Genomic DNA, 24,146 nt, shown 5'->3' with positions numbered 1-24,146 from the left:
TTTTTTTTTGATGGAACAAAATCTGGTTTGAATTTTTGAAAATTGTGTTTTTTTTTTTGGAAAATAACGAAAGCCAGGACAAAAAAATTATTAAAGATAATTTTATGAAGTGAAATTGAATTTGTAATCGAAAAGTACTCGGCATTTTTTTGATAAAATGTGCCGTTTTCGAGTTATAGCTACTTTTAGGTATAACTTTTCGATTTCGAATATATTTTAAGAGCTTAGAAAATTTCTTCTTAAAAAAAATTGGGTAATCAGTTTAACGAAAAAATCGCATTGATGAAAATGTTTTTTTTTTGCAAATATCACCTCAACCTGTAATTTTCAACTGACGATAACTCGAAAACTGTTGGTCCGATAAAAACGTTTAAAATGAAACTTTAACGAATTTTCTGATCTTTTAAAAAAAAACTAATTCAAAATTTGAAAATCTAGCTTATTTTTTTTTTCAAAGATCTACAAAACGATCATTTTCTTTAATTCATAGTTTAGTTCAAATTGAACAACATTTAGAATATTTTTATTGAAATAATCAGAAAACCTCGCAATAGTTTCATTATGTAACATTAAAAAATGTTGTAAATAATAATCTGGATGTTAACTACTTTCAAAGGATGGAATTGCTTTTAAACAAAAAATATCAGCATGTTTTGCAAAAATAAATAAATAAAGTTAACTTTATATCATGATCATTTAATTATTATTAAGCATAAGCATAATTACAATAAAAACACAGAGTTATTGGAATGGATTAAAAAATAATAATTGTTTTCCAAATCCATTTCATATTTGTTAATAAAATGGTGTATTTTATTATTTTCTCATTTATTATTTAGAATCCTTTGAAACAGGATGCAATTGTTTTAAAATGACGGCCAAAAAATTTTAATCGAACTTTATCACACATTAAATTAAAGTCTCTCTTGTTAATTTTTTAAAGGACTTAAAAAACAACTTTTAATTCATTATGCAGAGCAATTCTCTAGGACCTTCTGTCAATGATCAATATTTCTTTTTCCACACAAACTTTGCGTACACGTTTGGTTTAATTTTTTATTTAGGAGTAATTTTCAAGCCTAACTTTCTTGAAATATAATATAATCAAGTCTGTCATATAGAAATTGTCAAAAATCATCAAAAAACCATTTTTTTCAACATTTTTATTTTTAAAACCGCTGTAACTTCACAAGGATTGGACTTAGGACAGTGGTCAATATGGAGACTTTATGTAAAATTGTCTGGAGAATCGATTCCCGTATTCGGTTTTTGAAAATTTTGAGTTTCAGTTTCAGTAAATGATTTTTATATTTTTTCAGGTGAGTTGCTCCATCCTGCATTTTTCGTGAGTCTTTTTGTAACACCTTAGGCTATTTTCACAAAAATTTTGAACGAAAAAAAATCGTGGGCTCACCTTCAAATTTGACTTTTAAACTTAAAAATCAGAAAATCTCATAAAAGCGGCGTTGTTTTTTCTTTCAGTGTATTTTTTTCGAAAATTTCCTACAAGTTTGTCTTTGACCATTTTTTGATACGATGCAACGGCTTCGAGATACAGCAATATTTTAATTCCGAATTACAAAAGTATTGAAAGCACTAACGCCCTTCTCAAATGTCATTATCGAGTGAAACTGGCTCTATATACACAAAAATAGCTTATATAACCGTAGGATAACATGTCTACAAAGTTTCATTGAAATCAGAGAGGGTCGAGAAAAAGTGCCTAAAAAAATCCTGTTTTGGACTGGAATTGCTCTTTTTTTTTAAAGGTTATATTTTTTTTAATTTGCTTTAAAAACATCGGGATTGGACCAATGACCGATGAGAGAAAAAATGTTTTATTGCGCATTCCATTATGTTACACAGACTTCTTCATGTCAAAGAGTCTCTTTAAGAAATACTACAAAAAAAAACCTCAAAATTCTGTCTGCTTGTCTGTCTGTCTGTGTGTCTTTCTATTTAAAAGTCGGATTTTCTGTCACTCCTGTCAGTATTTTCCAAATATTATAAATTGATCGAGATACAGACTGTTTAAAAAAACTGCTCTCTATGAAAATTATAAAACGGGATTGAAAGATCAAAATTGTTGGAAATTTGTGGTGAAGACCCTTTAGAAATTCAGCTTTTTTATTTTTTTTGATCCGCACCTACATTTAAACAAAATTAATGCAAACGCATGGAAAATTCCAGATTTTTAAATAACACACTTCACGAGATTTCCCAATTTTTTGAAATGCTATTTTCAAATTTTGATTGTATAGTCAGTTTATGCCGACATGACTAATTAAAAATTTCGGTAAAATGCGTTTTCAGATTTTAAATTTTGAAGGGTTTGTGTCTTCAGTTAGTTTTTTAAATTCATAATTGAGGTCATGCCAAAATCAGAATACAATAAAAGAAAAAAAATCCTGCTTTATTTGAATTTTCATGGAACATAAATCTACAGACTAAGCTAAATCTAAATCAAATTTTTATTTGTTGCCGACAAAAAATCCAAACTAACCAAACTGACTTTTAACAAAACTTCAACCCTGCCTCGATTGCTCAGATCGCCCACCGTAAACCAATCGCGAGGGGGCTCATTCATGATGAGCCCGCGAATCGATCATGTGAGAGGTCTCATATTTTTTAGTTACCTTCCCCCTCGTAACGATCCTCCTCCCCGAGCCTTTAAAGTGCTCATAATTTTTAATACCGCTTTAAACGCGCATAATGAGCGATTTGAGTAATTGAAAACTATTATCATACTGGGGCCCTGGCCGCTGCTCTTTCACTTTAGCGTGCGGACTTTTTGGTTAAGATCGATTTGCTATTGCTTTCGAAGCGAAGCTCATTTAGTCCGAGCGATCGAGTTCAATCGATGAAAGGTCAGGTCCGGTTTTATGAATGAAGTTGAGCTTTCATCACAATGAAAGCCACACACGCCGAAATATTCGCGGTAGAGAGGGTCCAAATTAACATACTTAGAGGAAAGTGCTCAAAGTAATGTGTACCAACGATGGGGTCCAAGAGTCCGCAAACCGTTATCCCGGATCGATAATCCTTGGGTTTTTTCAACGGGGTTTTAGAGCTCCATGACACAGCGCCACGTCGAAGACACGGCCGTAAAAAGCATCTTCTTTACTGCTGCGTCGGGACGGCTTCAATTTAAACTTGTACTTACTGTGTGCGATATTAATCCTCTTAGGTCTAAGGCCCCTTCGACACGGACGAAGAGATCTACAGAGATTCAGAAAAAGGCCATTTGCGCGCCAGACTTCTTCCAAGTGAAACAAACTTGCATTAAGACTCCGCGGAGCTCCTCTCCGGTGATTAGCCTGCTTTTCCCGAAACCCCCCTCCAGCTGCGCCGCAGTGTGTTTTATGGGAAAACAATATGGTTTAATCAGGGGCCCCCGCGGGCGAGCGCTGCCAGTATGCAAATAGTAATTATTGAATTTGTAAAGCTTAAAAGCATTCATTTTCCTGAGGGCTCTGGGAATTGGGGTTCTTCGGTCCGGAGAGATGGGGCTTGTTTTGGGAAATATCCCAATCCATCCATATATATTTAAAATCTAGTCAGCTAAGCAGCATCAGCCGGGTTAAGCGAATTGTGCGGAAGTGACCTGAATCGGGAGAGTGCCGCCGCAGACGATTTCCAGGTTGATCGGATTTCCGGGCTGGCTGATGACGCCGGTGATGATTGATTTGAAGGGCTGGGTTTGTTTACGTTGATGTGGATTAAAGAATATTTCTGGAGTAAAATTTCATTTTGTTTTATCTGCTACGCAGGTAGGTTGAAATTAAAAAGAAGGGAGATTAATTTTACTAATTTCCTTTCTCTAAAGTAGGCTTCAAACTACAACATTTCAAATATAAAGGTTTTTCCACCTTAAAACATTCATAACAGAATAAATCCTTATTCTGTGAATTGTTAAAAAAAAAGAAACAAGTATGTAAAGGCTGTTGCAAACATTTGAACAGTTTTTGTTGCTTTTACCCTTCCAAAATTAAAAAATAAACAAGGCAAAATATATATTTTTAAAATTGAAATTCCATCCAAATTAGATCGGGCAATTACCTGAAAGCATTAAACTTTTTTTTGCAATTCCGTTGTAAAACTTTTTACTTTGCCTTTTAGTCTCGAACGAAGAAACGGCCTACTGTTTTCTACTTAAAATAACAGAATCGAAAAGTTATACTTTTCGATACAAGGGCTGAAAAGTTCTACTTTTTTTACTGAAATGGGTGCTAAAAAGTTGTACTATTCAGTACTTATATTGAGAAGTAATACTTTTAATATAATATTGATTTGAACTGCGATTGCCATTTTTTAATTTGTGACATAAACTGCTATTTTAAACTTTTTTAAACTTTTAAAATTTGCATTTCAAAACACTTTTTTATCTTAGACATTTTTTTAAATGTAGCGTGAAATTTCCAGGTTCGACAAATTATACACTCGAAAAAAGTTTACATAAAAATTATTTAATTTTAAAGATCTATAAAAAAAATCTTGCTGAAAAAAATTATAATTCTCTTGCTTTAAAAATTTAAAATGAACGAACGAAAATGTATCATCCTTGATTTTAAAAATCTCATCGGCCTAATAATGTTTGACACTCTGATGTCGTTCAGTTTTTCTGCTACACAGAAAAAAATGATGGTAATATTCATCAGGAAATTATTACAGATTTTGTGTAAAAAAAATGATTATTTTTACCTCTGAAAGTGAATAATTTTCATCAGTTTTTGATGAATATTCATCAGGTTCACATTTTTACACATTTTTTTAAGTAATATTACACAAAAAAAGGTAATATTCAACCAACCCAATTTTCAATCTTCCAAAATTCAACTTTTTTTCTGAGTAGCATTCTGCAAAAAAATTTGTTTGATTATCAGTGTTTATGCTTATTTTGAAATTTTGTTTCCAGTTTCTTCCAAATTCTTCATGATTGAAATTGAAATTTTCATTCAAAAACCTTCTTAACTACATATTAAGAATACTTTTTATAACGTAAATTTTGCTGTTATTGTTATATATCATGAAAAAATATAATCTCTTTACACATATAGAACTTTTGGATTTCAGATTGGAAAGAGACGTGAAACTTTAGGAAAAAATATTTTTTACAGAATCAAAAGTGTAATAATGTAATGAAAAAAAATCATTTTTTTTGGGTTTTAGAAAACGTATATTAATACGGTCATTTTGGTCAAACAATACTACAGTTAACAATATTTTACTTTCCTAACTCTCTCGTCCTACATCCCTAACCTTAGCAAATGAGTTCCAAAAACTTTATTGAAAATTAATCTATTATTCCATCTCATTTCACGTATTTCCTTTTTTGAAAACAAACAAGCTAGGTCCAGGGTAACACTTCAAATTGAAAGAAATCGCTAGAATACATAACCACAAAGCGGCTTTTTCAGATTTTGTATTCTCATCGATCTCAAATGACAGAATATCCTCTAAATTCACTAATTTTATCCCACTTATCTTTTCTACTTTATTCTTTGTCCAATTTGAAATAATCCTGGATTGAGGGCATTCCATTATTCTGTGTCCTTTATTATCAATTCCATTACAAATATCACATAAATTATTAGACAATCTTCCGATAACATTGAAATACTTTATGCTTTTTTTATATATAAAGCTTTGAATTTAATTGTTTTTGCCTTTCAATAATTTATGATTTTATGAATGTTTTATAAATTCCATATAAATTGAAGGCAACTTTCCAAAATTTAACTTTTTTGACTGTGTAACATTTTTTTAAAGTCATTCATATCACAATTTACAATACTTTGTAGTCTTTATTTATCATTTTTGAAACAATAAATTGAGCATAACCAAAATATAAATCATTTTATTTCAAAATAATGCTAATTCTGTAATATATTTTTCAATAATGTCAATATGTTTATTGTTTTTAAAAAATCATGATTTTCCAGATTGTGTGAGAATTGTTTAAATAAATCTTTTTTTTACTTTTTTCATTAAAATTTGTATTTTAATACTTCTTGTAACTCTTTAATAATTCTTTCAAAAACTTCCAGTACTTTATATAAAGTTTCTGATTTCCACATTTATTTATTAGATTCAATTTTGAATCCTCTTGCTAAATTAGACAATGCCAGTTGTTAAAATTTTCGATTGATATAAATTTCAAATTAAAATTTGAAAAATATTTTTTTGGTTTGCTTAGTAAAATTTTATTGGAAAAGCAAAAATAAAAGCATTAAACTTACCTAATTGCTCAAGAATTTTCATTGAAAATATTAAGTTATGAAATAATAGCAATTCTCTGGATAAGAAATTGTTTTGTCTATATCAATAACAAAGCATTTCATTATAGGGCTTATCAACAAATCCTGTGACATTCATATACAAAACACATCCCAATTACCCCGGTTTTGTGTGTTTACAGTACCTTTTTCCAGTATTTTGACTTCTAATGAGCAACCCAATTATGCTTAGGAACGTTCATCTTGGAGTCAATGAAAAGCTAATTGGAGTCAGCCTCCCTTCTATCTGCTGTCATCTCTTCCATCCCTAACCACTCAAAAAAGCAAGATTCTGCCTAAATATTCTGTCCGCATCCTTGTCCCTTAATCTTGCTTTCATTTATCAAGTTATTCCCAAAATTATGGCTCATCTCCTTTGAGGGCGGCAGCATTCATGAATACGAACAACTTTTCCCCAAAAGAAAAAAAAAACCGTCTCCGACTAATCACGACTCTGAGATCCTTGAGTTGTTGGTACCAGCTTGGTCTACCACCTCCACCACCCATCAAACCGACCACCCCACAGACAGTTTTGGTGTGACTTTTAAGGAGGTGGAAAGCAAACCACACCCCCTCGATTGGGGCAAAACATTTCATGCCTCTCAAGTGGTGGCGATTCAAAACCTTGCTCTCCGTGTTTGTCCTAGCCTCCGATCGGTTGCTCAAAATTTGTGAATCGAAATCGAATCCGCTGCACAATCGAGTGGAAAACACGAATTCCAGCTGTTTTGAGTGAACGAGAGAGGTGTAGTAGTTTTGAGTGGAATACACAGTGAAAACTTTTATAAACATTATTTCTTTCGTTTAAATAATTTAGTTTTTATTAGTTTAATCAAATATCACAAACTTTAAAGTTAAAATTTCAACTGATTTTTTTTATCGTGCCAAAAAAGATGACTAATGCTGCTACTAATTCGACTCTGAACAGTTCAAGAGTGGTGTTGCTGTTTGCTTTATTCCCCAACACTGCTGTTGGTGGTAGTGGGGAGCCATGAGCCAAACCTCTCCTGAAGTTGCGGCTACGCGACGCGCCACCAAGTCTTGTTGGGACTTCTAGAGCTGAAGACCAACAGCAGGCAGATGACGAACTCGTTCGTCGTCGTCGTCGTCCGTTGTCAAAGAAGAGAAGAGAGATGATGATGCCGAGCGGAAAACAAGCCGAGGTGCAAAACGTGATCAATGAATGGATGAATGAAACGAATAAAACGATTTTGGTTGTAGATCTTTTTGTGTGTGTCTTCTTCGCCTTCTTGGGAGTGTTCCATCTTTTGCTGCCGAGGCCGAGGCTGTGATTCACTGAATGTGACCTGGGTGGTGCGCGGTTTAGTTTGAATTTTCTTTAAACATGATGATGGCTTGAAATGGTAGAAGAGATGTCATGGAGTTTTGGAGTTTTTATGGCATAATTTTAATCTAATTTGAATTGCACAAAAGATGTTCTACCAACAAACGTAAACTTGTTCAATATGATTTTTATGAATTTGAAAAATAATGATTTTTTATCAATTTTTTGATTTAAGCTCTGCTATGTTTTACAATCACTTCAATTCAACCCCCAGAATCGAATTTTTTTTCATAAAACTTGCAAACTTACATATTTATCGTATAAAAATTTCGCTTTACAGAATAATCGACTCGAATTAGAATTTAGTTTTTGATACTTTTTTAATCCACTTTACAATCTCGATTATTTGTACTGAGCCGAAAATGCACATTTCATAACTTTATGGTAAATGAAGATTTTGTTGTTATTTTAGGATTTTTTTGTTTATTCTAATTTGAATCATTAGTTGAAAAGTGTTATTGATGAAAAATTAACATAAAGTTTAAATTCCAGAAAAAGGTGTAGAATCAATTATTTAAATGCTTATAAGTTTGTGTCGGTATATTAAGCGTTTGTGTTACTGAAATTTCAAATTTTAAGCTCAAATTGCAAACTTTTAATCACTGAGCATAACTAAGGCTAGGTTTTTTTTTATTTCGCGGAAGCCGCGTCATCCATGAAATTTGCTTTTGGCCGTGAAATTAGACCAATCCCGTAAAATGTCGTATTTTTTTCTAAATTGAATTTTTTTTTATCTTCACACAGAAAACAAAAATGTTGAATTTTGGAATGTTGTAAAATTGTAAAAATGTTAACCTGATGAATATTCATCAAAAACTGATGAAAATTCATCATTTTCTGGGGTAAAATGAATCATTTTTTTCGACAAAAAATCAGTCACCATTTCCTGATGAATATGACCATCATTTTTTTTCTGTGCAGTAAATTTGTGATTCCACTTACATACTCAAACTCAATTCTTTAAATAAAAAACTTTATTGGATAAGTTTTTTTTTTAATTTGCGCATGTTTTGATTTTTTTTTCAAACTTGAATGTTAAACTAAATAACTAAAATGGAATTACCCCTAGATCCCAAAAATCACAACAAAGATGAAAAGCATTCAAGTCAACCACTTAATATGTAAAAAGACTGTAATTTATTATCAAAAAGTTTAATAAGGATAATTTAATTTAAATTATCCTTATTAAACTTTTTTTTAATTTAGAAAATGTAAAAAAATCGATTTGTTGAACTTTTATTTCAAGCATTTTTGGATGTTTCAGCCTTGTCTAAATTTAAGCATATGAATCATTTTTTTTCAATAATTTTTTTTATTAAAACTTAATTTTAATTTGCAAGCCAACATAAAAAATGGGAGGAAACATCACGAATGCTTTATATATCATTACAGTAAAGTTATTATCGAAAATCTGCAAAAAAATAATAATTATAAATCACATGTTTTATGTTTTTAAGTTTTACGATTTGTGGTCCCAAAATAATAAAAAAAAACATTCTAGAATTTATTGATTTTTTTTTTTTTCAAATTTTAGGTAAAAATAAAAAAAAAATCATAAAATAGATTTCCCAGAATTAATACAAAGATTTTTTCATAAAAAAAATTGTTAAAGTTTTCTACTTAACTTAACCCTAGAAAAATCATGCATCTTCGAATGGTTTTTTATTTGAAATGTTGAAATTCTGGCATGTAATTCAAGATTAAATTTTCAAAAGGTCATATCTGCACTGAAAACCCTTAACTCATAGGTAGTTTTAAAAATTTACTCTAGAATTTCAATTATTATTTTATTTTTATTTTGCCCACACTCCCACTCGACTTCGGCCAGGGTCGAAGGACAAAAACATTGAAACATATTTGCATCGGCCTCATAAAACAAAAAAGAGAGATTGTCAAAATATTATATTATTTTATATTTATTTTATTCATTTAATATGAAAAAGAATTTTTACTTAAAATAAGGTATACTTGCATTTTCATTGTAATTAAAATTTTTGTTGGAGCAAATTTAATGTTCAATAATATTTTTTTGTACATAAAATATAAATTTTGTTAAATAAATTGTAAAGAGATTTGCATAAACTAAATAATAATATTTAATTTTAATTTACTACGTCGATACATTAATGTTTATAATATCATTTTTTCATGTTTGTATAAAAAGTGAAATTATAGTTCCATTGCAAATTACATAGATTTTTCGTGAGAATTTGAAATTTTAGCGTCGACTATTATTTTCGCAATTTAAGTGGTTGATTTATTAATTTGGTTTATTCCATGTTGATAAAAAACTAAATGAAATTCGAAACAATTTTAAAAATTGCTTAATTAAAATAAATGAAAAATGGGAAAAAAACATTTGTACCTTAAATTTCATAATTCAAATTCCTCGAGGTCAGCAACCAAAAATCTGTTTTCCCTTATTCTTTTCAATTGTTTATCTCAAAGCAGCAGTGAATTAAAGGTTAATATTTTGGTGATGCATATTTTGTTAAATTTTAGATTACCTCAAAACAAACATTTCGAAATGTTTTAATCTCGGATGTAAATAAACTGCATGTGAGCAAGATAAGCTAATTGTTGCCTTTTAGATTTAACAAACCAAGTCTTCAACTAATATATGAACTGTTGTTTACAAATAATTATGATAATCATGGTGATCGAAGTTTAATTTGTATGAACAATTGTCAACAAAAGGTAGGGGGTCTAAAATGTCCAAAAAAGTGTCCACATGGTTTATGGATAGCTCCTTGTGATTCTCTTAGAAATATACCATAAAAATCAACATCAACACCTTCATATGCGTTTTCCTTGGCAACTCTTTCAGTCAATATTTCTCCAATCATTTATTAATATTACACTATTTTTCAAACCACGCTCCTTTCCGCTCAAACCTCAAAACACCCCCTATCATAGGGAGACCCTTCTAACCCAACACTACCTCACGTCGATCCCCATCGATCTCCTTAGCCATTCTACTCTCATCGCACACACAGCTTCACAGCTCGTCAAATGTAAACCAAATTCTCACTCTCCGCTGCGCTCTGCGCCGCATCGATCGAATTTACTCATTCGCTCTCTTTCTCTCACTATTTTTCTCTCTCCCACACACTCACACACTCTATTTGCCCGTTTGAGCATTCGATCATCGACGGCGGCGGTGATCTATCTAACTTCTCTCATCAACATCGACGGCGGGTGTCGTTTAGAGGCATGCAAAGCCTACTACGTGTGTATTGGCTTGCGTTGTTATGCTTTTTTTTTAGGAGGTTTTGATCTCCGAATGATCTCCTTCAGCAGCTGCTCCGGCCTACCTCTTGTGTACCACACCACCTTCGTGTGATCGCCGACCGAGAGTTGTGGTTCGCGCCATGTGTTTTGTGTGTATGATCTCTTTAAACCCTCAGTTAAACTTTGGACTCCGCAACGGACGCGCGCGCGTGGTGTGTGGTTCTGCGCCGCGATACAGTTTTTTCGTGATCGATTGACGATCTTCGCTGGTGCGCTACCGGTGTACGGTGTTACGGTGTACGGGAGGCTCATGGGACAAGGATTACGTGTCCTGGGGGTTTTGGAAACTGCGGAAAAAGCTGTCAAGTGTACAAAAGTGAATTCTACTAACGACGTAGAAATTCTGGTGCAATATCAGGAAAATCTTAATCGCGTGCAATAAAATGCAATCATCAGCGTTGGTGCATCCGAGGCGGACGTGTTGTTTGTGATTCTACTAGAAGAGATCCCCAACCGTAACTTGCCCTGGGGGAACGCGTAGGTGTGAGGAGTCATATCTCTGTGCGCAAGTGTGTGTCTGTGCTTGGGAAATCAACGGAAATCTTACACCCTGGGTGCAGCTGTGCATTCGTCGTCTGTGCAGCATTTCCCAGAGAGGGAGAAAGAGTGCAGTGAGTAAAAATAAACAAAACCAAGTGCCAACTGCAGCGTGTGTGTGTGTGTGTGTGGGACGGAGCGAAGACCTCCGCCGTTGACTCCTCCTCGGTAGCTCGATAAGCCGCGCGAGAACACAAGGAGGCAGTTTTTATGATCCCCGATGCAGCAGCAGAACTGCAGCGTAACGACGACGTTCAGGAAGATACAGGAAACGGAACGACGACGACGACCCGTTGTCGGAATCCCAAAAGTGTGCGTGTGTGAGTTCAGTTGTTCGCAGTAAAACACGTGTCGTTGTGGTCCCGATGAGGATGCACAGGAAGATTGTTGCGGTGCACGGAGTGTAAGACTACGACCTCCACCTTCCACAATTCTGTAGTTGGCCGGAATTGGTCGGCGCAGCGGAAAGGATTAGCTCAAAGCGGATACATCAATGTGTTTATACTGCTATTGGAAATTATGGATACAGCACTATAGGATTCTAGTAAGTAAGAGGACTTTGGCTAAGGAAGGGGTGAAGAGGGCATTTTGGGGGTGTTTCGATGTTTGAGATCTGGACTGCGACGTCGTCGTGGATGGAATTGGATGCGGTTTGCGATTTCGATCTCGACGACGCAATGCGGTGTTTCTACATGGTTTCAGGGCGACGTTCTTTGTCTTTAGAGTGGAAGGTATCCTTTTAACCTGTCAACTGTACCACTGCATGAACTGATGTTTACCCATCTACCTGCAATTATATTTGGCTAGACAAAAAACCTTTTTGGTTTTTTTTATTTGAGGTCAATTTAAATAAGATTATTTTTTTATTAAATATCCTTGTTTTTACTCTATTATGTACTCATACTATCTTTTTAAGGGGTCACATACATGTAAATCACCAAAAATAGCAGAGGTTGTTATGAGCACACAATTAAACTTCTTTTAAATCTGTTTTCAAGGCATTAAAAAATATACATTTTCATTTCATAACAAAACAAATTTGAGGTCATTTGGTCCGAGATATAGCTATTTGAAGTTAGCAGTTTCAAAAAACGGGTGCCACGATATCTCAACATCGCTTTGGCCAAATCGGCTCAAAATTTTGATGAAGCCTCATTAAACCGGTCCCGTGTGCATGACGAAGGCCGATTTTGAAAAAGTTTATTTAAAAAAAAGATAAAAATATTTTTATGTTTTTCATATAAAAAATCTCTAGTTTTTGATTTTATTTTTATTTTTTGAAAATACAAAATTTCAAAATGGGGTTCGTCATGCACACGATATATGTCTTTTGGAGTCTTCACTTAAAATTTCAGAACATTTGGTCCATCCCATCTTGAGATATCGTGGCCCCCGTAAATCAACTTGGTGTTCAGAGAAAAACGCTCACAAAGTTCAACAGTTCGCTTTGCGCATGGCAAATTTTTTAGCTTAAATCGTCTGTTACTCACTTCAATCATGAAATATCTTTATTAAACTTTCAGGAGTGATTGAAAATCATCTTTTCAGTGGATTTGATAAATTTCTGCATTATGAAATTTTGAGATTTTATACATGTATGTAACCCCATAATGCACTTTTCTTTTTATTTAGAAATTTGTCAAATTGTCGACTAATAACGTTGATAAATTAAATCTTATAAATTCTTAATATATTTATCCCATCCCATACCGAAAATAATTAAATGTCCTAAAATGAGTTTCAAAAAGGTGTTCCTCGGAGCACGACAGTGAGCAAAAGAGAAATTCTCTTTCCTCCACATTCCTCTCCTCTCGTTACTTCTACTTCGTTTTTCGCTTGCTCCAGTTGCTGCTCCAGGAGATTAGCAGAGAAAATAGAAGAACCTTAAAGAAATGTGGTTACTCTTTTGCTCGCTGTTTTAGCTTGGGAATTGTTTGATCTTAGATCAATTGGGATATAAATATAGTTTGTTTTAAATGTTTTATTTCCAAAAAAAAATGCGAAAGGTTACATGCAGGGATGGAATAATCGCAAAAAAATCAATTTCGCTTACGAACTTTATTCACCCGCGAGAGAGAGAGAGGAGGCAAATCGCTCCCGAAATTCTCCAAGAAAATCAATCAACTGATGATTTTTTGTGCATTTCCTTGTCAGAACCACTTAATAATATTTATTTCGCTTTGTTTACACACATTGCCCATCTAAAAAATGTGACAGGTCATTTTTCGACGTGTGACGTTACACTTGCAAGTGTAGTAGTGAAAAAGATGTTCCACCGAATGATCAAGATGATGATTTTTTTTAAATTCTTTTTACCGATCTTTCATGCGCGAGAAAGGAGAGCCGTTTTTTTATTTTCTCTTGATGAACGTCCAGAGATTTTCTTTTGATGATGATTACTCCATCGCTGGTTATATGGTTTCAATAATTGAATATTTTTTAACATGTTTCATTTAAGACTTACAAATTTGATAAAAAAAAACTTCACAGCATTAAAAATATTGAAATAAATAAAAAACGATTATCCGAAGGTTTGTATGGGACTTCGAATAATCGAATCACGAATTAGTAGTTTATGCAACAAGTTGCAAAAAGAGGATTTCTTCAGCACGAGTCGTACATTTATCAAACGAGATTCAACGAGATTCATTTAGTGAAATTTTAAGTAAAATTTTCATGTATTTTGTCAATAAATCGTTTAAATCAAAAAATGTTAAAAAGTGTTAGTTTTCGAAAAAAGTGCTGAAAAGTTCAACATTAATCATTATTGCGACCTTATGAACATGAGAAAAATAGAAATTAAATGGGGGCATTTGAAGGTCCTGGTTATTTTTACTTAGTTTATTTCTAAATTTAAGCAACCCAAATTAGTCAGAAAAAAATATTCACTTTAATGATTTTACTTCTTAACCAGCTGAAATTGACCATTCACTCTAAGAAGTGGTTTCATTTTTGTTTAAAAATTATGTTAGTTTACATTTAAACATGTTGAAGAAAATTAGAATTTAAAAAATATGAAATTTTTAATTGAAAGTTTGTTTTACTATTTAATTAAAAATATTTATACGTTTGAATGCAACAACAAAGAATTTTAAAGCTTAAATTACGAATAAAGCCATAGAACAGATTTTCATCAATATTGCGTTCCGATTTAATCGGTTTTCTATTGAAAATACAGTTTGAATTACCATTTCCAATTATCCTAATTTTCCGAGAAAAAAAAACTTCCACATTGAATGGTAGATTTTCGAAAATGATACCCATGGACGTGCATCAGCGATTCCCACTCCCAAATTGAAACAAAAAAAAGCCAACATCAAAAAGCTCATTTTACTACGCGCAAATTTCGCCACATTACGTAGGCAGATTTCCGCCCTTCACCCTGCTGCTGCTCAGTTTTTTTTTGCTTCCATGCACCACCACACACGTGTGAGCATTAAACGCCACACCACACGAAATAGATTAAATCATGTGTTCCTATTCAGAGCAGTTCCAACCTGGTGCCTTTCATCCGATTTAAATGCAACCCATCTAAAAAGGGTGGTGATACAACGGCCCGGCGTTAGAGGCGCCCAAGTTTGTACGGTTTCGCTGGGTAATGTGATGCAACAATCCTCATCAAAGCCCCGCTTCAGGTTGGGTTCGTTAAAATCGTTCAATTAGTCGACTTCTGCTGCAGTTCGGTCGGTGTGTTATGGCTCTTTTTTTTTCCTTTGCCTTTAATGCTCCCCACATCATCATGTTTCGATGTTTAAATTGCCATCGTCGAGCTGGTCGGTGCGATAAAATCCGCCAGCAATAGAGAATTCATTAGCAGTTCTGGTTTCCTCAGCCTGGGGGACAGAAACAGAAACAACAACCGACCGCAGCAGCAGCACCGTTGCAAAAAGATCCCTATTGATAACGATTTACGACGGGCTAAAACCATTTATAGAGAGGGCTCTTCTACCTGCTCCTCCGCAACCACCCCCACACGGTTAATTACAATCAACCATCAACACACCATGCGGATAGACTTGCTGCCCACCCACTGGTAACCGCACTAGAGGGGGGTGGGAAGATGGTGGAGGATAGTTGGTGGTGACACACTGCTCCTATGTAAACTAAGCACAAAATTACGTACCAACCGTCATCATTTCACACGCAACCGGAGTGGCGGACTTTGGGACGAAATGAAATGAACGTGACGCAGGTGAGGACAGGTGGGACAAAAGTTGTTGCAAAGTGTTGATTTAATCATGTTCTAAATGCTTGTTGAAATGGTAATTGAGTTCGAGTTTTCGATTTTGCAATATTCGGTGTTTTGGAATTCGTGGGAAACCAGTTAAGTTATTTTTGAAATTTTGTTTTGCTAAATAAATAAAGTGCATAAATAGCTGACAAAAATATTTTTTGGTCCTCACAATTATTTTCTCATAATTAATTCAGGACTGAAAAAGTTAATATACTTTTAAAAGTGGTCAATATTTACACAATTTTGACAAAATATGAGTTTCAACCCTTTTGTAGTACTTATTGCTCAATAATTTGAAAATTATGTTTGAAATTTTAAATATATTTTTTTAACAAGGTAACAAGGCAATTATGTAAAAAAGTTCCCGAGTGAAATTTTTGTTCATGTTCAAAAATAACAGTGAAAAAATTGTAAACTGAACCTGTTCTTACCAATATTATTCAAATTTCTTAACAAGAAATGGTTACACCTGTTTTTTCAATTAACTCATAATTCACAATTTGTCCCAGGTGAAGGTAACTTATTATTTGTTATGATTTACTTTTCAGGAATATTTAGCTAACGAAAACATTTTTTTTAATGTAATAAGTGAGAAATATTAAAATTTATACCCTCGCTACCCAGGAACTTAAAAATCTGAAGAAACTGTCACTCTTTTGTGCCCACTCTAGTCGGGAAATCGGGAAAGTCGGGAAAAGTCGATAATTCGCCAAAAATTGCGAAAAATCGGGAATTTGTGATTTTTGTCAAAAAGTCTGGAAAGTCGGGAGTCCCAAGCAAAAAAAAATTTTCTAACTATTGAATAATTTAACAATAATTTATACAATTTTCAAAGTAACTTCACTCAATTCGTGTTCAGCAACTAACTTTAAAATACAGATTTCTTCCACTATTTTGATCGATTTGAATTTAAAAACGCTGACACAGATTTTTTTACCTTTTTTTTAATAGAAAGATTTTTATTTTATTTTATATCAACTTAGTTCCAACGATTTTGGCCAGCGTAAAGTCATGATTCGGTTTCATCTTGTCGCATAGCTTGAATATTTGAATAACAGTTCCAGCAAGAGTTTTTTTTGTGGTAAATATTTTTAAACATTTTACAAAATTCAATATAATTTTAAATATTTTTTCAGATATGTATAATTCCTTTAAACTTTTTTGTGAGTATTGATAAATCACTATAGATTGATTTAAAGTTATCGGAAAACTTAAATATCGATTAAAATCCAAACTGTTGTCGTTCTGAATGATAAATGAAAAAAAAAACTTCTTTTTCACGTAAATTTAAATTTAATTTTTTTTAACGTAAAAATTAAATTTCTGGATATTTTGGTTCATGTTTAAAAGATTTGTCTCTTCAAACATTTCGCATAAAATTAGTGGTAAAACATGTAAGCTTATCTTTTTTCTTTGTATTAGCATTAAAATATTTAAATACTGACAACATCAATAAATCAACATTAATTCACAAAATAAATATCAAAATTTATAAATCTAGGTAAAACATCATTTTTTTTTAGTGTTCCCATTTTCGGAGCATTTTTTTAGGAATATATTTTATGTTTCTATTTATACTCAAATTGTCAATAGCTTGTTTTTTTATTGAATTCACTTTGAAATTTTGTTCGAATGTTTATATTGACTATTTTTATAAGGAATTTTCGGTTTCAAATCATTCTTTAGATAAGAAATGCCTATAATTCGAGGTTTTGGAAAGACGGGAAAATGTCGGGATTTCGAAAATGGAATATCGGAGTAGAGTTTAGTAGTCACCCTGGAGTAACATATACCAAGTTAAAAAAAAATGCTTTTCAAAAAAATTGTAATTTAGCTACCAATACAGTCCAGGCTCGATTATCCGATCGAGGATTATTCAATTTTTTGATTTTCGGAAGTTTGATTATCAGAAGTTTTATTAGAAACTTTAGAAAATCGAATCATGCATTTTTTTTTTGGGTCTTTTTTTATTTGGGTAATATTGTCTAGACAGTAATAACATTTTTAAAAACATTTTTAACAAAATTCACATTGCATTGAAATAAATATCAAAATTTAAAAATCTTGGTAAAACATAATTTCTTTAGTGTTCCCATTTTCGGAGCATTTTTTTTAAGGAATATATTTTGTGTTTCTATTTATACTCAAATTGTCAATAGCTTGTTTTTTTTTATTAAATTCATTTAGAAATTTTGTTCGATGGTTTATATTGACTATTTTCATAAGGAATTTTTGGTTTCAAATCATTCTTTAGATAAGAAATGCCTATAATTCGAGGTTTTGGAAAGGCGGGAAAATGTCGGGATTTCGAAAATGGAATATCGGAGTAGAGTAGAGTAGTCACCCTGGAGTAACACATACCAAGTTAAAAAAAATGCAATTCAAATAATGTAATTTAGCTAACAATACAGTCCAGACTCGGTAATCCGAAGCCTCGATCATTCAATTTTTCGATTTTCGGAAGTTTGATTATCAGAAGTTTTTTTAGAAACTTTAGAAAATCGTATCATGAACTTTTTTTTCGGTCTTTTTTTATTTGGGTAATTTTGTCTGGACAGTAAAAAAATTTCTTAAACTTTTAACAAAATTCACATTGCATAGACTGTGAAAACAAATGTTTCAAGAATCTTGTAGTCAGATCAATTTCATAATAATTTTTCATGATTTCAGTTTTAGAAAGAATTTTACATTTTCCATATTGTTTCAATTACTTTAATTTCAAAAAGCACTCCCTCAACCATTAATCCCAGAAAGCAATTTTCCCATAGTGAAACGTGCAAACGTTTGCAGGAGGGAGGAAATAGCCAACAGCATGCGATGAAAATGTAAGCGAGAAAAAGCTCCTTGGCGAAGGGGGGGACAAACAAAAAAGCACGAAACAAGCTTTTTCCCTCCTCACCAACTCAACCACGTCCAACTGACCGCCATGAAATAAACTAGCAAAACAAACGAAAAGTGTTTTTTGTTGGCGGAAGGATTCTGTTTGGTCGAGTATAGAGGAAAGCACATGCAGGAAGGAAAAGGATGTGAAAAGTGTTTAAATTTATGTATGAACTGCTAGTTTGATAACGTGTGGTGGTAGTGGTGGAGGTGGTCTTTTGTTTTGGTGGTGTCGCTTAATAGGACGACCGTTGGTTGGGTTTGGTGGTGTGGTGTTTAAAACGAGCAAACACTAAAAGTGGTTTTGTTTAGAGGAATGACTGTTGGCTAGGAAAAAGCTAGACATTCCTTGGGATTCCTTTGGCATAGGGTAAATATTGAAATTTAGTTAAGTAGGATTTCTAAACAGTTTTTGATTTGTAATTCCTTAATTGTATTTACATCAACATATTTTATTGAATAAGTCATAAGTTACAAACACTAAATTCTCAAGTATTTCAAAAATAGCTTTGTATTCTAATATGTAGTGCCTTTGAGAGCAAATAAGCTCTTCGTTTTTAATCCTAAATTTGTTTTAATGAACAAATATCACTCAGATAAAAAAAAGTTAGAAATTCTAGTCAATCTTCTATGGTGGGCTACTAATGAGACCCTTCTGGGACTAATTTTACAGAAACATTAAAATTAGTTGTTTCATTTTTTGAACGTTTATGTCTTCAATTAGATTTTGTTTAAAACATAGAAAAATAATTGAGATCAGGTGTTACAAAAAAACTTTGTCTCTAGACTTGACTAAAAATTTAAATCAAGCCAGCATTCTGGCGATAATACGTTCAGATTAATGTGTTCCACAACGGCCACCAATCACTCCTGCGCCAAGGTCGCACCGCTTGTCCCAATAACTGTCACCATAAAGCCAACATCAGCCGACCTCGGGGCATCCCCAACTCCTCTCCACTCCAACCCCCACCCATTCACCCCTCTCTCCACGCGGCAGAACAATCCACGTGTAATAGCTCCCTAACCGCAAAATAACACCATCGTCAGCCTCAACCAACTTTGCACACACACACACACATACAAAGTTATGTACGTGTGCACCACGTGGGCAGCAGGAATGTTACGGTGAGCGGGATACGGGCCCCGGAAACAACAAAAGGCTGCTGCTCTACCCTTTTCCCCGCGTTTCCGCCAAGTTTGCCGACCCTGACAAATGGGATTTAATTTTCTCCTATTTTACGACCCTTTGATATGATGGGCCACAGAGGAGCCTTTTTGTCGCGGAAACGGCCTCGACGACGACGTTCCGCAACTCAAAAGGACCTCAGAAATAAACAATTACGCGGGGTTGAAGTTTGGGGACGTGACCTGGAACGACCCCAGGGTTTGAAAAAACTGAGCTAATTAGGCTGAAATTTTGGTTTTCCCGACGTTTCGGCCCACTTGAAGTTTTCTTCAGGGTCACCTGTCAAGTTTCGCTCATTAGAACCAACTTTTTTCCCGTTTCCCGGGTCGCCACTTCAACCCACACAAATACGTCAGCAGGCCATGATAAATAGGCCTTGTTTGCATCCCCTTGAGCCACTTTGCCACGCTAACGCCATTAGGACCTGAAGCGCCATCAATTGGAAAGTGAGTGGTCCATAGCAACAACAACAACGGGCAACACTGTTGACCAACATCGCATCAACAACATCATTACCGGGAGATGCCCGATGGCGGATAAGCGCGAGCGCAAAGAGGCCGTCGACGTTGTGTTTTATGCAACGTTTAGTCGGTCCTTTTATGGCCCGTCAGGACAGATGTAATGGTTGCGATTATAAAAATTGTCCCATTCAAAGGGCTCCTCCGCCGTTGCGCCGCAGCTATTCAAATGAATCACACTTCTTGTAGAGGCGCACTAAACTCCGAACATAGAGTGTACGTACAACAATGTGTGGCGGTGACATATAGTAGTTTGTAAAAGGGACTTAAACCGCGGGCTCGAAACAGCGTGTTTGTACAGCCATTTAAGATAAAAAGCAGCGTGATTTATGGAGTCCGAGCAAACATATTACCATAAACAACCAAATATGTCGCGCTTATCATAAATCAAACAAATTTTAATAACGTCGCCGCGCGCTGCCTTTTCGCGGAACTCCTTTTCAGCTCCGTATGTGAGGCGTTGAGGAATGTCGCGACTTGGGTTTATTTGTCCAAAGTAAACATTTGCGAATCATTAAGATAAGGAGGGGGACGAGCGTAGAGGCACAAGTGCGCCGATAAGGTATTTTCCCACGGTTCTGTTTGGATTATGATAAACTCTAAACGTTGAAATCGATTGTTTGGTGGCTCACGTGTGTTTGCTTTAGGGATTTGGCGTTATTGAATGTGCTTTTGGGTTTAAATATTGAAATTTTGATACGTAAATTAAGGTGAAACGGGACGCCAGCTCTTGGACAACTTTTGTTCAACTTAAATCAATTTCTGAACTCCACAGATTTCTTGACCTATTAAGTGTCTACAACTAACATAACATGTCTAAGTTTCAGCCCTTTCCGTAAAGCTCTCCCAAAAACTCGAGTCTTGGTGTTAATATGGCGCTGCCTTCCCGTTTCACCTTAAGGGGTACAAAAATTGTTCTTCTTAACATTCCAACGCCCAAGGCTCAAAAAAAGTTGGAACGGTAACTTCAACTCAATGGTTCTCGGGCATAACTCAACCAATCAAGATGATTCTAGAACTTTGCAGAACTTAATTTGATCAAATCTGTAATTTTTGCGATCAAAAAAATCGTTCCAACTTTTTTTTTCGCGTGTAAAAAAAAATTCGCCAGAAATTCCGCGGAGGCAGTCTATTTGAAAAAGTTGGAACGATGTTTTCGGTCGCAGAAATTACAGATTCAATCAAATTGAGTTCTGCAAAGTTCTAGGTCTAGTTCATCTAGACATCCTAACAAATCACTGGAAACAAGAATCGTACCGATTGGTTGAGTAATGCCCGAGAACCAGCGAGTTGAAGTTACCGTTCCACCTTTTTTGGGAGGCTTGGGCGTCCGTGTAAGTTGGACATGCGTTGGGCGTTCCAGTGTTAAAATGTATACAGTGGCTTTACCATCTACTGCCCATTTCCTCGATTTTATTCATATATTATTCATTTTTCTCGTCATTAAAGCTACTTTTGTTTTACGAAAAACTTTACTTTTTTTTGTTTTAAATCTGTCTTCATTCATTTTTATTGTTTTAGGTTCAGTTGCTTACGTTTTGTTTTAATTGGTAATTTTAGGCCTATTCTTCAAAATCAAATCGTTTTTTTTACCTTATTTGCTTAGTTCTTCTCATTTTTTTCATATAATCTTTTAGTTTAAAGCCCCAAAAAAGTGTGTCATAACTTCATCTGGGACATTACAGAAATTACTGCATACTTATTTTGTCATTTAAGTAGGGAATATTAGTAACAAAGATGGCCAAAACTGACCCCCAAAAATAGTTTTTTTTTCAAATCATTAAAAAAGTCACATAAAATAATAAAAATTATCAAATCCCAGTTTTTCTTATATACATTTCAAACCTTAAAAGTTCTAAAATTTTCAATATGTTTGACTCACTTTATAATTAAATGCTTTACTTTTTCTTAATGAAGTAGCCATGTTTTTGCAAATCATTGTATTGCCCCTTAATTTTTAGAAGAAGGTGAGAAGAAACATTTAAAAAATGTACTGAAAAAATGTAAATGTAAAATAAAAAAAATGCTAAATTAAATTTGCATTCGAAAAGTACTTTACTGAATTTTTGATAAAGTGCAGTCATGGAGTCATAGACACTTTTTTTTTATATTTATGAAGTAAAGCCAATCCTGAAAAAATACATTTAAAGATGAAACAAATTCCTACACTTTTTCTCTGAGACTTTGAGAATCGGACAGTTTTATTCGATTTTCAATGTTAAAAAATTAAACTTTAATAAAAGTGTCTGATTTAAAAAAAAAGATTTCATAATTTCAAAAAAAAAAGCATGATTTTTTTAAAAGGTTTAGAAATATATAATTTTCCTCATCTCATATTTTAATCCCTATTTTACAATTTTGAAGTTATTTAACCAAAGTTTCATATTTTAAGCATTGGCAATTAAACCAATAGTCTAAGAGAAAACTTGTAGGAAATTTTCTCAGCTTCTCAAAAATATTTTTCTGAGGTGGTTTTCCTTGATATTTAGGTCGTTGCAAATATGTTTTGAAGTTTATGTCCCTCGGCTCTGACCAAAGTCGAGGGGGGGGGGGGCAAAAAAATATAAAAATTTAAATTACAAATTCTCAACATTTGAATAAAAAAAAATGTTTTAAAATGTATTTTACACCTGCCCAGTTGTTTGCAATCATAAGTGTTAAAAATATGCAATTATTGAATAGATTTTTTTTTCGCCGAAAAAAAACTTTTTTTTTACACAAATTTAAAATATGTTTGATCGATCCCAGACATGTTAAATATGATTTTTAATGCAGGAAAATGCATTTCTAATTGTTTTCAGTTGGCTAGACTTCTATTTCCTTTGAAATTTTGAAAAAAATATTTTATTTGCCCCCTGATTTTTCGGACCGATTTTAAAGGGGGTGGGGGGGGTCATAAACTTTGAAAAATATTTGCAACGGCCTTATAAGTATTTTCAAAAAATTAAATATGTTTAAATTTCCGATTTTGTTACCTAAAAGTGACTAAATACAGCAAATTATTAAAAATACTTTACCGAATCTGTTTCGATTGAAAATTTGGTTAAGCTCTCTAATGTTTTTACCGCAATTTGGATATTTTTCCAAAATTACATTATTACCAGATTTTGCACCATCATGTACTATGGCTCAAAGATGTAGTTTTGAGTCCCATAGAACATTTAAAATAAGCGAAAATTAAAAAAATTACGAACTTTGGTAAATCAACTTTTAGTAATAAAAAGCTAAATAAAAAAAAATATCTTGTGCAAAAATCAAGAGAAATATCTGAAAAACGGCTTATGAACAAAAAAAAAGATTCGGTTTAAGATATTCAAAAAATTACACAAAATAATTCTGAAAATTATTGGTAAATAAAGGAAAAGTTAAAGTTGAAATAAAAAAAATAGAGTAAAGTTTTTGAACCACTAAATTTTATTACAACGTTCATCTAAAAATAGCAACAAGTTACAAAAAGAAGTTTTTTTTCGGCACGAGTTGTATATTTATCCACCGAGTTGGATAAATACGTCGAGTGCTGAAAAATCAAGTTTTGCAACGAGTTCGATGCAACATTTTTTGCAACTCCAAAAAACCCTTTGAGTGGAATTATAAGTAAAATTTTCGTGTATTTTTGTTAATTAACCGTTTCAATAAAAAAAAATGAAAAGTCTTACTTTTTGAAACAAGTGCTGAAAAGTTCAACTTTTCAGCATCCATTTCAGTGCTGAAAAGTAAAACTTTTCAGCATTTATGTTGAAATGTGTTACTATTTGATTCTGTTCTTTTTGGTACTGAAGTAAGTAAGCTTTTTCATCGTTCAAGAATGACAGAAAATACTAATAGTTTTACGACGGAATTTCAAAAAGAAATATCAAGAGTAACTTCAAAAATTATCTAC

General features: G+C 33.3%; 1 protein-coding gene across 6 annotated transcripts in view; it reads left to right on the top strand.

Annotated features, from left to right (window-relative positions):
• LOC120414585 (putative mediator of RNA polymerase II transcription subunit 26) overlaps window positions 1-24,146 on the top strand; it is a 342,770-nt gene that overhangs the window by 299,233 nt on the left and 19,391 nt on the right. Inside the window, exon 1 of one of the 6 annotated variants that reach the window (XM_039575825.2) lies at window positions 11,152-11,992. The exons of the other annotated variants lie outside the window; for them this stretch is intronic. Coding sequence (XP_039431759.1) covers window positions 11,942-11,992 — 51 coding nt within the window. The 5' untranslated portion in view covers window positions 11,152-11,941. Of the gene's footprint in view, window positions 1-11,151; window positions 11,993-24,146 lie in introns of those variants that run through there. 6 annotated transcript variants of the gene reach the window in all.

This window comes from Culex pipiens, chromosome 2, assembly GCF_016801865.2.
Source record: "Culex pipiens pallens isolate TS chromosome 2, TS_CPP_V2, whole genome shotgun sequence".
Classification (NCBI taxonomy): domain Eukaryota; kingdom Metazoa; phylum Arthropoda; class Insecta; order Diptera; family Culicidae; genus Culex; species Culex pipiens.
The sequence above is the reverse complement of the archived record's forward strand: the minus strand, read 5'-3'. Positions and strand labels throughout refer to the sequence as shown.